This window comes from Magallana gigas, chromosome 7, assembly GCF_963853765.1.
Source record: "Magallana gigas chromosome 7, xbMagGiga1.1, whole genome shotgun sequence".
Taxonomy (NCBI): domain Eukaryota; kingdom Metazoa; phylum Mollusca; class Bivalvia; order Ostreida; family Ostreidae; genus Magallana; species Magallana gigas.
Genome location: NC_088859.1, coordinates 2,419,807 through 2,435,820, shown reverse-complemented (window position 1 = coordinate 2,435,820; position 16,014 = coordinate 2,419,807). Strand labels below are relative to the sequence as shown.

The 16,014-nt window shown below is 33.3% G+C and overlaps 2 protein-coding genes across 4 annotated transcripts in view; both read left to right on the top strand.

The window, feature by feature from the left end:
• LOC105344160 (heat shock 70 kDa protein 12A) overlaps window positions 1-4,014 on the top strand; it is a 150,945-nt gene extending 146,931 nt beyond the window's left edge. The window contains exon 5 of the mRNA XM_011451822.4: window positions 2,185-4,014. Within this exon, the coding sequence (XP_011450124.3) occupies window positions 2,185-3,257 (1,073 nt within the window). The 3' untranslated portion in view covers window positions 3,258-4,014. The remainder of the gene's footprint in view (window positions 1-2,184) is intronic.
• A 4,617-nt stretch (window positions 4,015-8,631) lies between these two features.
• LOC105324924 (galactoside alpha-(1,2)-fucosyltransferase 2) overlaps window positions 8,632-16,014 on the top strand; it is a 41,426-nt gene continuing 34,043 nt past the window's right edge. The window contains exon 1 of one of the 3 annotated variants that reach the window (XM_034455646.2): window positions 8,632-8,900. The gene's annotated coding sequence lies outside the window, so the exon portion shown is untranslated. The remainder of the gene's footprint in view (window positions 8,901-16,014) is intronic. The other 2 variants (XM_034455645.2, XM_034455649.2) reach the window with 2 other exon arrangements.

Here is a 16,014-nt window from a genome sequence, read left to right as displayed (position 1 = left end):
GCTAGAGAGGACGTTTTAAAGAAAGAATAATGAGAATGTTTAATGCTTCTAAAAGAGAATCGCTTGAACCCTGAGGTATATATAAATATACAGCAAAAAGTGAATCGAGGATATTTTTGGACAGAATATAGTGGTCAATGCATGTACTGTTAATTTTGAGGAAATAAATATTCTTGAATAAATAATCTAATATTGCTAATCTTTCAAAAAAAAATTAAAAAGGTACATAAAGTATATCGTTTTAGCATACTTAACAAATCTATGAGGTAAATAACATTAGATAAGATTTTCCGTTTTCCTTCCGTTCCGTTTTCCGTTCCGCGTTTTAGCAACACCCATGTATGTATACACGTGAACCCATCTAATCGAAGAGCTGGGTAAAACTAGTACCCGCGAATGAGACATGCAAACCTGTGTTGTGTGCGTAACTTCAGACAAAGATCAGTCATTTGTAACATACATGTATTTTTATGACCTATTCTTCAAATCCACTTGCACTATTTAATTAGGTAAATAACAGCTTTAAGGTGGTGCAGGACACCTGCATATTGTGATGTACATGTATACTTCCTATTGAGATAAACAATAAAGTATGTTGAATATTGATTAAATATTTACCCCCCAAATAATGTTACCTAACATTGAAGCGCAATGGGTTAGAGCGTTTACATGTCTGTAAGAGCATTGGGGTCCAAGGTGTATTTTTGGTAATTTACGAATTTTCATGGGGAGGGGGGGTCTGGACCCCTCACTCCCACCCCTTCTCTAAATCTGTGCACACGATGATGTTCATGTAGGCACACAGAAGCAAATCTAAAACCGGCAACCGCCACGGGGAGGGGGCATAATTTAATTTTTAATTTTGTTTTAAATAATTATATAGACCATTATACTTCCTATGACATAAAATGTTAAGATTATTGATTAACTGAAAATTCACTGCAAACAGTTCTACCCCAAATTGCACATAAAGTGCTGCTCATGTCACGATGTGTATTATCATATGGGCAGGGATCTCATCCTTCAGTTATGAAAATTATAATTTTTAAATGTATTACCGGAGTTTGCATGTAGCCTTCATTTTTAATTAAACTGGTACAAAACAGTGTTGTTTAGGGGCAAACACATGGTGCGGGTATTACTGTCTAATGACAGCATCTAGTTTCATTTTGTTGTTTTTTTTTTCTTATTGTAATATTAAACAATTAATTACAGAACTTGAGAGTATTTAGTTCAATAATATTTTCGATTCTCATTCTAACATGAAGTGAAACTCTTCCCCATATTGATTATTAGTAAATGAATTTCAAACTCGTTCATGTTGTTATAAATTGTTCCAAAGACCAGCCTCATTTAGAAGACAGGGTTGCGTGTTCTGAATTTCACAAAATATGTGCCGCTTCCTAAAATGACAAACCATTTGTAGTTTAAGCTCGAAACAATAAGGTAAAAATTTGTTCTAATGTGGCATAACTACACATTGATTTTTGTTTAATTATTCGTCCATCCAGCCCTCTAAATTCAAGATTGGGGTGTATTTTTTTAGACTTTATGTATTTTTTATATGTAGAAGAAGAAGTGTTGCATATGGATATAGTTACTATTCAATTTTTCCATTACTTGATAATAGTAAGGTTAATGTGATGGCTTATTTTTATGGACCAATCAAAACTCCTTCAAACTTAAGTTAACTGAATCACAAATTCTTCTGCAATTTGGCTCATATTAGAAATTAACAATTTTATTTCATTTCAGTTCATCTGTATATTGGTAAATGATTTACTCCAGCCGATTAAAATCTGTTTTCTTCACCTACTAGATAGTTTTCAGTTTTAATAATTTATCAATATAAATACATGTATAGTGTTTCGTGAAACATGTATTCACTGTATATCTGAGTAAATAATAATATATGTATCTCATTTAAGAACTCGGGGTTTGGCCTTCTCGTTATCAGTATTGATATTTTTTTTATAAAAAGGAAAACCCATGCAAGAGCCTTTTATTCATATATATTCTTCAGCTTCATAGCATCAGTAAACAAATAATATCCGATTTATGAAACGACCTTTTATTGAACTAAAATTTAGATTTTGATTCAAATTCAATTCTATATTTTAAGTGGTACTCTTAAACTTTTTAAAACATATCTTTTAATGAATTACCATGTTTTTGTACACCCAGGTGGAACAGTTGATATTGCTGTACAAGAAACGACATCAGATGCCGAAATAAAAACTATTTACAAGGTTTGCGGCGGGAACTGGGGAGGAACTAAAGTAGATGAAAGTTTTATGAAATTCTTAAATGAATTGATCGGATCAGAAAATATGAGACAAATTAAAAACGAGGGCAGGTCGGAGTACCTGGAATTTTTACGAGGATTTGAGTTGAAGAAGAGAACTTTCAACATTGATTCGAAAAACAGGGTTGTCCTGAAGATTCCTCCAGCTTTTATGGAAATTTTTTCAGAAAAAAGCGGCGAAAATTTCCAAAATGCTATCAAAACATCAAAACACATGGCTGCATTGTCATTAATTGGAGACAAGCTAAATATCGATCATTCCCTGATCACATCATTTTTTGAGAGCTCGGTGAATGATATAATTTCTCACATCAAAGATATTTTCGATGCAGACATTTGCCTTGATTTAGATGGGGTTGTGATGGTTGGCGGATTTGCCGAAAGTATGATTGTAAATTCTGCCGTCAAAAAGGCTTTTCCAGACAAAAAGTTTATTATTCCACTGGAAGCAGGGTTGGCCGTTGCCAAGGGGGCAGTCCTCTATGGACACGATCCTGACATCATATGTTCCCGAATATGTCGGTATACGTATGGTGAAAATATATGTGAACCGTTCGATGAATTTTTACATGACCAATCAAGACAGATTATTATCGAACGTGAATTGCTATGTTACGGATGTTTCCGAAAGTTTTTTACGATCGGGCAAGAGGTATCGCTTGGTGAATCGGTGGAAATGAGATCCACATTTTCCTTTGTCGATGAGGATAGGCAGCACATGCGCAATTTTCCTATTGATATATCTGTCTACATTTCTAAAAAGGAGTCGCCGATGTATGTTGATGAAGAGGGGTGTCTATTGCTTGGAAATATTGAAATAAAATGTAAAAATGGCCAATGGCCAGAGAGAGTTCATGTCACGGTAAAAATGGAGATCACGGGAACAGAAGTAAAAGTAACACCCACAATGCATACCGGTGAGCAAGTCACTGCCACGTTTGACTTCCTGTAATACTGGACGCTTACCAGGAGTTTTCAGATAACTTTGTCTTACTTCTGAAGAAGTACAACTCAATTTTAGACGCTTACCAGAAGATTTCGGATTACATGTACTTCTTGTATAATATAATTTCAGAAGAAGTAAAACTCCTAAGTAATACATTTTTAGATCAATGACTGGATTATTTATGAATAAATTATTAACATGAGAGAAAAGGAGTTCTAACGTCAATTACATTGACCAGGGACTCGCTTACCTTTGATGGCAATGTAAATGAAATCTGCTCCTCTAGGATACACTTGTTTCGTAGTTTTACTTTTGGAACAAGTAATGCTAAATTGCCAATAGAACGAGGTAGATGGTATATATTTCGTGAAAACCGTATATGTACCATATGTAACTGTATTGAGATAGGAGATGAATTTCATTATTTATTTCATTGTACAGATATAACAATTAAAGATAAGAGAGTTTTATACATACCTTCATACTTCTACACACAACCAAATGTTTACAAATTTCAACAACTCTTTAATACTGATAATAAAAAATTGTTGATTAATCTGTGTAAATTCATTAAAGTTATGATTGAGAAAGTTAGCTCTCTGGGTTAATTGCCAATCATACTTTTTTCCTTTTTTTCACTTTGGTATTATCACTCTCCAATGCATGCAATGTATGAATTTTATGTACATGTATTATTGTTCAATTGATTCTTCTCAACACTGTCATTTATGAAGTTCAGAGAATAAAGAAATTGTCATTGTGATTGTCATTATCATAGAAGAGCGGTTTTACAAGTCTAATTGTACATGTAATTAGATAAGTATATGTGTTATTTCGTTTTAAGACACTGATGTTTGACTGTTCGGAGAATGGCGACTCTCTTAATCAGTAAATATATGCACAATTTTACTATATAATTTTAAAAATACAAGTATCTGAAGAAAATATTTCAAAAATCCTTTTGCGACCATTAACATCTAATATTATCTGACTGTTTATTACTGGTCAAATCTCATTGGTCGATACATAGCTTTACCGGGCGGTCACAAATTTTCGGAAGGTTGGATTGAATGCGATCATCTGATGGTATATGTTAAATGCTAAATACTACAAGAAAGGAAGTTTAAACGGGTCCCTATCCAAAGATAAGCGTAATAAGTATGGTAACAGATGCGAAAGATTGAAAAAATAGCCTTTTAAGCTCTTTTGGAGACAAATAGCAAGTAAATACAGCAGTTTCAGTTACACAGAATAAAAGAATTAGGTTAAAATATTACGCATTTTTAAATTACAGAAAATTATTAATGAGAAAAAAAATAGTTTAAAAGTGTTACCATGGTAACTAAACAACACTTTTAAAATAACATTTTTTTCATTTAACCCAATTCAGTTTTCACTGTAAATCTGTTGCTATGGTAACAACAACTTAAATCACAAAAATCTAAATATTTTAGATACTGTTGAATAATACATGTTACATGATACTTCAAATAAATTGATCAGAATGACCAAACATGTCCTCAAGTTTCATTAAATATCAGTTGAAGCTGCATTTTAGCAAAAATGAATGGTCGTAGCTATGACGTTTTGAACTATAAACACATTTTGAATTATTTGTTTTTTTTAAGTTCACATATTTCCTTTGCAACGGTAATTTTACGATGCTCAATAATGCTGGAATAAATTTAATACAAAAATGTGATTTTTCCCACATTTATCAACAAAGAATGAGTCTAAATTGTATTCAAAACAGGTATTTTCGCTCTACGGAATCACTATCAATGGTTATCTTCATTGTTTGCCTTATTTTTAACCTTGTTACCATAGCAACAAGTGTCAATTTTTTATCTGACAAGTATATTTTAAATACTTATTACATTAATATGTATCACTGTATACAATATAAAGAAAATTAGTAATTATGTGTGCCGGACTCCAAGCTAAAAGAGAGATAAGTCAGTCTAGAAGTATTAATATTTATCCTAAAAACTTTTAAATTCAATAAACTTTTATGCATTGCTGAATGTAAATGTCTTCTAAAACATCGGCTTAGAGTAGAAACTTTTGATTTATACTTCCAAGAAAACTCGTCGAAGGGGAGCTAAGTACCAGTAATTCAGGGTGGGGAAAATTTTTGATGAAAATTCAGCTTATAAAGAATGACCATGTCTTGTATGATAAACGATTGCATTTCAGAACAAAAAATATTCATAAACACCTTAAAAGACACTAAACTATCAGATCTTGTGAACAAGGAAAATCATCAGTTATAAAGATGAAGTCTTTCAGTGTCCGCTTTAACGAGCATGTTACCCTCCCGTGTCCCATTGTAACAAACGCGATGTCATTCTGTGCCCCCTGTACTGGAAGTGTTGCCCTTCAATCGCAATGGTTGCAGATATTTCATTCATTGTAATATTGATTGGGAGGAATTATGCAATATGTCTATAATGTTGAACACGTATGGGAAAGAGCCATTCTTAAAGTACACGTGAACTGCTATGTACGTACGTGAATTTCATCATTTTAAGCATCAAGTAATAACAATAAATGAATCCATACCCATACATGGATCTAAGCATTGATTTATGGACGTAGAGGTTCTTCCTAGACTTATTGAAGGAAAATAATACTTCATATAAATAAAAGTGTTGTTGACTTTTCCTGCTGGTATTACCGTCACCAATCTATAGTGTCTGTTTGCAACTTACGCCACATTGTTAAGAGATCTGCATTGTTTGATAAAGAATCGATATACATAGGTGACTTGTTTACTCAGCTGTCATTCACGTGATGGGTATTAGTATAGTTTATACTAGTATGTAATGAACGGAAGCAGACATTTTAGGATCATCAAAGCTAGGGACGTAATGTTCTTTATACAGAGAGTATCACAATTATCTGATTGTAAAAATATCTATTTTATTTTTAAAAGGATTTCGATACAGATCCTCGTTTAAATTGGTTTAAAAATTACGGACAATCGTGATTTTTTAACAGAAGGATTGATTCTAAAAACATACACACATATTAAAATTTGGCAATAAAACGAGTGCTCCTTAACAATTCTAAACTTCTGTTTGTGGTCCCTCCTGTTGGGAGATGTAAATGGTTCCGTAGATGGCTAGATGGCTTGCCCTCATGTGTTATACTTTTAGCAGGGTTACTAAATAAACGCTTTAAAATTATAGATTTCAGTTCTAGAACCGCAACGGTATGTATTTAAACAACAAAATGCTTTCTTTTGTGCTTCATGCGGGAATGAATGTAACAAAATGCATAAACCGCTTTATAGGGCAATGTATTTAAAATGATATTATAAACATAGTGCCTGTTTTGGAGGGTAACGGTTGAAATTGACATTGAACGGATTATAAACTGCATCTAAACCAATCAGATTTCAGTATTCAACATGAAAGTATTTTAATTAAAAATATCTCAGGATACAAACGACGTTCATCAGTGATAGAAACGTAGCTGCAGACCTCTATCCTTGTGGGTATACTCGGGTTGACATACCGTAGTACTTCAGCTCCTCCATTACAGCACCCACCACCCCCCCCCCAAAAAAAAAACAAACAAACAAAACAAAACAAAACGATTACCTTAATAGAAATTATGCAGATTAAAGTTTGTTTTGATCATGATTTCCAGGAGAAGGATTACGCCGCATATTAGGGAAGGGGTAGGGTTAGGAATATAGAAAAATCTGTTCACAACTTCAGAATCAACAAAAAAGACCTGAAATTAAAAAAATGTGGATAGAAATTGGATGATATTTTGCTATAAAAGCAATATCTACTGTTGTAAATTATAAATGATATTTGATACTAAATTGCTAATTTGATCAGCTATGGCTATTGTTCTTCAGGTGAGCGTTGTGGCCCTGACGTCACCTGCATTTGTATCAAACCTACTTTGCTCGATATTATTCATAACACCTATTTAGTTATACGATATTGGTGAGATTGCATGTTGGGTTTTTTATCTCTATTATTACCCAGTAATTCGAGGCTTTGGCGAGACCTGTACAGTCAGTCTTTGTTAAACCACGCTCATGCAAACAGCATCATAAAGTCTGGTCTCTTTAGATAAAGTCAGTTTTCTTTATAAAATAAACATATTTTTTAAATGGGTTTGATATATTCAAATGTTACAGCAGGCACGTAGCATCAGAGGGGGGCTGCCCCCCCCCCCCCCCCCCCCACACACACACACACTTTATTGCGCAGCAAACATTTTTCTTAAATTTACATACAAAAATTTGAATTTATGGGACCATGTAAAAAATTGAAATTGAAAATAAGGAAAAAATCAGTGAAATTGAAGTTAAAGGTATACTACTCCTAATACTGGCCTCGATTGAAATATGCATTAAAAAGGTAGACACAGCAAAAATAGACAAATGTAGCTAGCCTTTTTTTTTTCATTTGGTTGTTTTTTCTTTGTAAGACTGGCCTTGGTAAAGATACAAACCGTTATTGTTATTTATTTATTTATTTTTTTGCCTTCGCTGAACTTTTGATTTCCAGGTTAAGTTTGTTGAATGGTCGTGTATACATGGTTACCTTCACACGAAAGAATCCGTTTATAACGGGTAGTACATGTATACATGTTCGTATCGGAGCAATAATTTAGTACAGTTACATGGTATAAACGACCAAATCTAACCTTTTATGGACTTTTATTAACCGTCATTTCCCACTTCATGTGCTAGGGCAGGATATATATGCAGCAATAATGCGCGTCTGTTAAATAAAATTCGGGTGTTTGTATCTCGTCATATTGTCAAGTCCATTTTATAATGAAACTTGAATTAAGAAGGCGTTTCAGATTAAAAAACATGAAAAATATAAAGAACGTACAAAAAAATAAATAAGAAAAAATTATTTTTTGTACAACATAAACATAAAGAAAGTAAAAAAAATATCCTAGAGATATATATAAATAATATGCAATGCTTTTTAATTTATTATTTGGGGGGGGGGGGGGGGTGGCAAATATGACTCGATTTTATTTGGAACAATTCTTGTATTATTACTAGTAGTTTTTATTGGCCTACTATCGCTCAAATCAGAGGACACCAATGATGCGCGAATCAGAGTTCGGTGAGCTCTCTCTGCACATTGTATCTGTTTCCGGTTTGTACTTCCTTTTGAGAGCCGTCATAATTATACTTCCCCGTTATCCGTCCACATGTAGTTGGTGTGCTGTAAACTTTAATCCTATACATAGATTTTCCATCGGCATTGTTACTTTTATCGCATGATCCTAATGAAAATCAAAGAGGTCAATGTTATATACAATACCTCCTGTCTCGATACCTGTCTCTGACATGGTCACACCTGTGTTTACCTGTCTCTCTGAATACACCTACATGATTATATACGATGTATACCCAGCCTCGCTGCTCCTCGGTCTGGTGTGCCAATGGTGCTGAGCGTTGTTACGGAGAAATCGATAACTACACGGGATCAATCAGTTGGTAGAACATATATCGTTGATGGTCATTCTCAGCGATCGACCCGACAACCGGGTATTCTCACGTGAACTCTTGCCAACCTCACACGAGCGACCTCCCGAGTCAAGCCTGTTCCGTATCACCACGCTCTTACAACACAACGCAAGGGGATTCCGAGACTTTAGCAGGTAGGCAGTAGATAATTATACTTTCTAAATTAAGTCGCCTCGTTCTAAAGAAGATAAATCACGAAATAGCAATAAACAAAGGATTGTTTGATTTTCTACCTTGAATGGTTAACGAAGCCAGATTTGGTTCTGTTGATATGATATTATTAATATTTCGACATTAATTAGGCGCACTTCGACATTAGATATCGATAGACATTGTGTAGTGTACCACACATGTGTACTGTTGTTATATTTTGACACGTACCGGACGGATGTATTTATACTACCACACATAAATTATAATATAGTGCTGTTGTTGCGAAGTGTTTATAAGCCACTGCTCATATAACCTTCACTCGATCGGCGATGATTTATGGAGCCTATATAACTTTATTGTGTTGTTTCAATGCAAACATTGTCATATATTGAGATATCATGAAATATTCATCTTATTCCTCTTCCTTGTTATGAGTAACAGCGCGCTCTCTGCCGAAAAAACACGATTAATTCCAGGAAGACTATTAACGTTGAGACATTTAGATTGTTCATAATCAAGTGCACATCATGGAGATAGTTTTTAAATATGTACAAAAGTGTCTCTGACTATTATTAAGGTCTTCCTTTTTCACGGAAGACCTACTGATTGTGCGGGAAAATATGATGTTTAAAATAAACTCATAGGGGGAGGGAGATCCTTCTAAATGATCATGGTAAAAACTATAAGACATGATACTTAGGAGTATGGGCTGTGTGTATGATATACATGTACATGTATAAATAGACAAAGTCTGCATTCATGAATTCCAGTGACAAAATGCTATTTATATAGTTCTTTGCTTATAAAATGACAGTAACAAAACAAGTAAGGAAGAGTAAGGAAATATTGGCCTAATGTACAGAATGTCTGTATCCTGATTGTGGTGCTGCGATATACACGTGTACAGGACATGGCGCTAGTACTGTAGGTCACGTCTATATCCTGGTAGAGCTAACATGTGCATTAGCGGCACATGCACGGATCTAAAGGGAGCAGGGGGAATTTCTATTTCTTTTAAAGTAAAAATTACCAAAAATACATGTAGACTCCCTTCTCCTTCCCGGCAAACATATATATCCCTCCCATATCCTTCCCAATTCCAGAAAATGTTCCTGGATCCATAGGTTTGTAGCTGCCGGTGTCATATAATTAAAGGTTCGCCCCGTAAAAGGGTCCGGCCGGTGTAATGAAGAATAATGACCCCGGCAAGAAATGCATGTTATGATATTTGTGGAAAAAAAAAATAATGATACACGTATATGTGAGGGTAGAAGATTAGGCAATTAGATTATTAAGGGGTCCTCTAGGGGGCACAGGTATAGAATATAATTATGTAAAAAATGCATTGAATTCCCTTGAGAAGATATTTCTTTTAACAACAATAATTTATAAGATCTATTTATGGTTTTTTTATCTACACTTGTATATCTTAACTTCTCTCTCAATTTTCTTTGACAATATTAAAATGAAAACTAATGTTTAGGAAATATCTGAGTGATTCGAGACAGTTAGTGCAATTTACATTTTAGCTAGCTAGTATTTTTTTCTGTATATATGTCAAATTCCGTATGTTATTCTTTTTAAAGGGGCATGGTCACGATTTTGGTCAAAAATTATTTTTCCGATTTTAATGTATACAATACTTAATTAAGGCAATTTTGATAGGCAGCCAAAATTTGAGGGCCATTTGTTAAGTTATCAGCGATTTCCTGAGCTTAAAATTCTTTGCTATGTGACAAATTTTTTGTTTACATTTTGAATGTCGAAAACCTAAAATGAATGTGTTAAATATTAGAAACTTTTTTTTGTTAAAATAAATATAAAAAAGATAGAATAAGCCATACTTATCCCGTAAAGTTGCTTTTTAGTGCTCAAATTAATCAAATATTACACATGAATATTTAGTTATGGAGAGAACCACATCACCATGATGGAAACACCAGAGAGAGAGAGAGAGAGAGAGAGAGAGAGAGAGAGAGAGAGAGAGAGAGAGAGAGAGAGAGAGAGAGAGAGAGAGAGAGCATGTCATGTAATGGTTCGGGCTGGGTGGTTGGGTCGATTATGGGTACTAATTCTTATATGTTAATATGTTAATCAAAGTAACAGAAATTATAAAAATACATGTATACATGGATAATTAAAAAGATAAATTGATTGGTATCCTTCACTTTGGGACTTAAAATTCAATTAAAATTAAAACTCTCGAAATTAAAAAGATAGAAATGAAATGTATACCCCGGACCTTTTATGTTAGGCGGACCTCTTCTTATACGGGCCGGACCCTTTTATAGCAAAGGCGAACCTTAAATGTTAAAATTAAAGGTCCGACCGGACCCTTTTACGGGGCGGACCATTAATTATATGACAGAGCAAAGGCGGACCTTAAGTGTTAACATTAAAGGTCCGGTGTAATGAAGAATAATGACCCCCGTAGAATAATGACCGGGGGTCATTTTTCGACGTAGAATAATGACCCCCCTAGCTGAAGAATAATTGGATTTTTCTGAAGAAAAAAGGCCCAGGGGTTATTTTTCTTCATGTTTAACATGAAGAAAAATGACCCCCATAAAAAATGCCCCCCCCCCCCGTAAACATGAATAGAAATTGGTTACCCCGTATCCAAGATATGACTTTGAAATTACTTTATTTTTTACTCTGTTCAACTGATTTTGAAGTTATAAACACCGAACTTGTAAATAAATCGCTGTATATAGTTTTTCATATCCGTAGCAAGCACACGCAAAACACCCTTACATTACCACAAATTGATTGTTAATAGTTACTTCACTTTTCTTGTCGACATACGGCGAGAAATGACGCAAATAAAGAAAAATTCATACACAATGAGGATATTGTTTGATAATTAACGAACGATAATCATTAAAGAATAATTGTTGTAATAATTAAAGCAATATTCATTGATGAATGAATTGTCAATCGAAGAATGATACATGTATATATCTTTATGGAAAAGACTAAGGGGGCAGGTAACGTAGGAATAAGAATACTTCTTATTTACATTTCTTGGGGAAAGTGATTTTTAAAAAATCTTCTGCGTTACTTTTGTTTTCTTCTACGTATAACATGAACATCAATATTCTGAATATCTATGATATTGTATCATACAGTACTGTATAATATGATATTGGTTTCTGTAATATAGAATTATATAACATGAAATAAATAATAGCTTGCATAGTTGATTTAACTATATTATAAATAAAACGCAGAGGTTGCTTTAGATGCAGAGCCTGATCTCCATTATCAAGGATGCCAAAGAAATCTCCTACCTCACTCAAACCTGCTTAATAGATAGATATGGTTGTTGTTAAATGATACAACATGATTCCTTTGATATAGTATTGTATGATATGAAACACTACTGTTTAATAGGATACAATATAATACAATATGTTTTATTGTAAAACGTTATATGATACGATAAAATATTGTATCAATTTTTTTTATATGTTATGATATGCTATTGTATCATGATTGTTTTGTATAGTATTGTATATTATGATACAATATTGTATAATATTATATTGCATTATTAATTAATTTTTTAATCACACGATACTATTACATATGATATTGCAATATATTATATTGCATCCTATGATATAATATTGTATATTCTATTATATTGTATCATACAGTATTGTATAATATAATATTGGTTTCTGTAATATAGAATTATATAACATGAAATTGTATATATGATATTGTAATATTAAAAATTATGGTATCATACGATATTGTATATTATATGATATTGGTTTATATGATATATTATCATATCACATGAAATTGTATTTTATGATGTTGTAATATATATTATTGTATCATATGATACAATGTGCATAATGATTTTATGATATATTATTTCCCTTATCCTATGATATTGTATCATTTGATATGATACATTTTTGTATCAAATCATATAATACAATATCATATTATGTATCAAATATGATACAATATCATACAATACAATAACATACTATTATATTTACATTTCCTTTTTTCACTCTATTAAATGACATTGGTTAATTTGAGTGATATTTACACACAACACAGAAGACCCAATCACCAAATCTGGTGCGTATGAATACATTCAATATTCATTCGGTATTTCTAGAAGAACAAGAACTGACTCTTCTTGCGACTTCAAACCGGATTACGACCTGATATTATACTTATGCTGATAAATATTTCATTGATGTAAATATATCTTGACAGTAAAATGAATTCAATTGATTAATTTCTTAGTATACCAAGAGTAAATTCATTTAATTACCGAAAGAAAAATAAAAATTGTGTTATAAGCATATTTCGGCCGTTCCAGTGGCCATTCCGTTAATATCGCATTACTCGTTGAATAAGACAGAGCTTTTTAAAAATAAATCATATTTGCGGGAAGAAAATACATGTTTAAGAAACGTAAATATAAGCATTGAATCGTTATTTTTTGAAAGATGTGGTCTCATAGCTGCAACAATGAGTGCAAACACATTGTCATAACGCACTAGCACGCGTTATTCAATTTGTATGCACACACCGTTGCAGTTATGAGACCACATATTTCAAAAAATAATGATTCAATGCTTCATTATACAATATAATATCATATGTTTCTATGTTATGATGTATCATTCCAATATTATATTGTTTCATATAATACTATATTGTATCATGTTTTATGATATTGTATTATTTGATCAAATACAATAATGTATAACACAATACATAGAGAATAATACATACCCTTTTCCATATCACATCCTGTATCAGCCCAAGACTCCAATATCAGCCCGAGGGCCGAAGGCCTGAAGGATGATATTGGTCGAGGGCTGATACAGGTTGTGATATGGAAAAAGGGTATTTATTATTATATTTATTACATAATTAGTAATAAATTATGTAAAAAGGCATCAACTTGAACAAATTGAATTTAAATAATATTTGAAAGTAGTCTGTACATGTATTAAATAAAAATATGAGTTCTTCTTGTTTTAACAAACATGAAGCCACAGAAAGGAATTTCTTCAGGTTTTAAAAGTTGACTGCTTTAAAACATTTGCTAGCATTTGAAGTTCTCAACTGCACTTACAAATGTCGACTGTAACTGGAAATGTTTTATTTTTCGTCTGTAAACATGCAAAAAATGCCGAAGCGAAAAAAGGCAGAGGAGTTCCGCAAGGGGTGTGATACGGATCCGTATGAGCCCTGGAGGGCTGATATCCTGTATCAGCTCCGGAGGCCGATACGGATTTTGTGATGTCATCTGTAACACATGTGCAAAAAACCTGTATTTATTACTAAGTATGTAATAAAATGTCATATCATACGTTACAATATCATATCTCACAATATTTTACGGGTATTTTATGGTATTTTATGATATATGTTGTAAGAATGATAGGATATAATTTTAATTTTATATTATTGTATTGATTAACATATGAACATATGATTATCATACATTTTTTTAAGAGATGATATACGATATTGTGTCAATGCAGAATCCATGAATATCCAAGATTATAAAGGATGGTTTTCATATAATATGATAAAGGTGGTCTCATAAAGGTGATGCCTCATGAAGGTGACGCCTCGTCTCGGTGAGCTTTGTAATCTGTGATTACCTATGTTTCATAATTGCGGAGCTAATTTCCATCGTTTAAAGGGTTCCTAGGCATATTTTGAAAAATTTATTTTTATAAAATTAATAAAATTAAATTATTCAGGGGGATAGGGTCCGGACTCCCTCTCCCGTTTTACTGCGTGAAATTATTAATATTGAATTTTCCGGGGGGACGGACCCCCTCTCCCCCTCTAGATCCATGCATGAGCAAGAAGTGTCCCATAATGAAATTAGATTGTTACTGTGTTTGGTCCATGGTAAACAGACGGCTGGTAAGTGACAGGAGTATGGAATTGCATATGTACACATTATGGCGGACATTACATTTTGTATGGAGTAGATAATGATTAGGCATAGCCAGGACTGGTAAAAATATATGTTACATGTTACATGTTGCTGAATGCAATCAAAAAAGGCGAAGGCGAAGGTGCGAAGATGCGAAGGCCAGAGTGCGAAGTTGGTAAGGAGCGATAGTAGTATCGCTCCTTCGCCTTCGCACCTTCGCACTTTAGGCATCACATCTTCGCGCTTCGTCGTCGCATCTTCGCACTTTTGCTCCTTCGCCTTCGCACTTTCGCCTTTGCATCTTTGCCCTAAGGTCAAAGTGGCCCTATGGGAACACCATAGATATATGTAAATGTAATTGTTAAGATGACAACTATACCCCGATGCAATACGTCAATATCTTGTTATAACGGAAGGATTTTTATTTTCTAAGATAAACCCCTTCTTTCACTTTAAGTTTATTTGAATATGAATTATAATTTCTGTTACTTTCTGTAAACTGCAGCAATAAAAATTACAATAGTGTAAAGACTACTTCACAAATAATAAAAAAAAATATACTGAAAAACTTTAATCTACAAGGGGGTCATTATTCTATAGGGGTCACTTTTCTTCATGTGGAGTGTGCTCATTTTTATGAAAATGACACTTATTCTTCAGGCAAAGGGGTCATTTTTCTACGTAGAATAATGACCGGGGGGTCATTTTTCTGCGTAGAATAATGACCGGGGGGTAATGACCGGGGGGTCATTTTTCTGCGTAGAATAATGACCGGGGGGTCATTATTCTACGTAGAAAAATGACCCCCGGTCATTATTCTACGGGGGTCATTATTCTTCATTACACCGGCCCCTCCATGATAAAAAAGATAAGGTCATTAGATGAAAATCAAAAATGTCACACAAATTTACCTTATTTTATGATTTAACCAAGGAGACGGAAAATGGTTTGAAAATTATTTCCAGGGGTTTGAAATTGTCACAATTTAAAAAACCGTCGGATGACAATTAGTTACAGATATGCTTTACTACTTCTTTTTTTTTAAATTGAATAACACTAATTTTACTGTATTTTTGGGGATACAATGCATGTACATGCAATGGGCCCCACTTCTGTAACTAGATGCGATCTCGTTGCAAGCAACGAATAGGTCTTCCATAGAC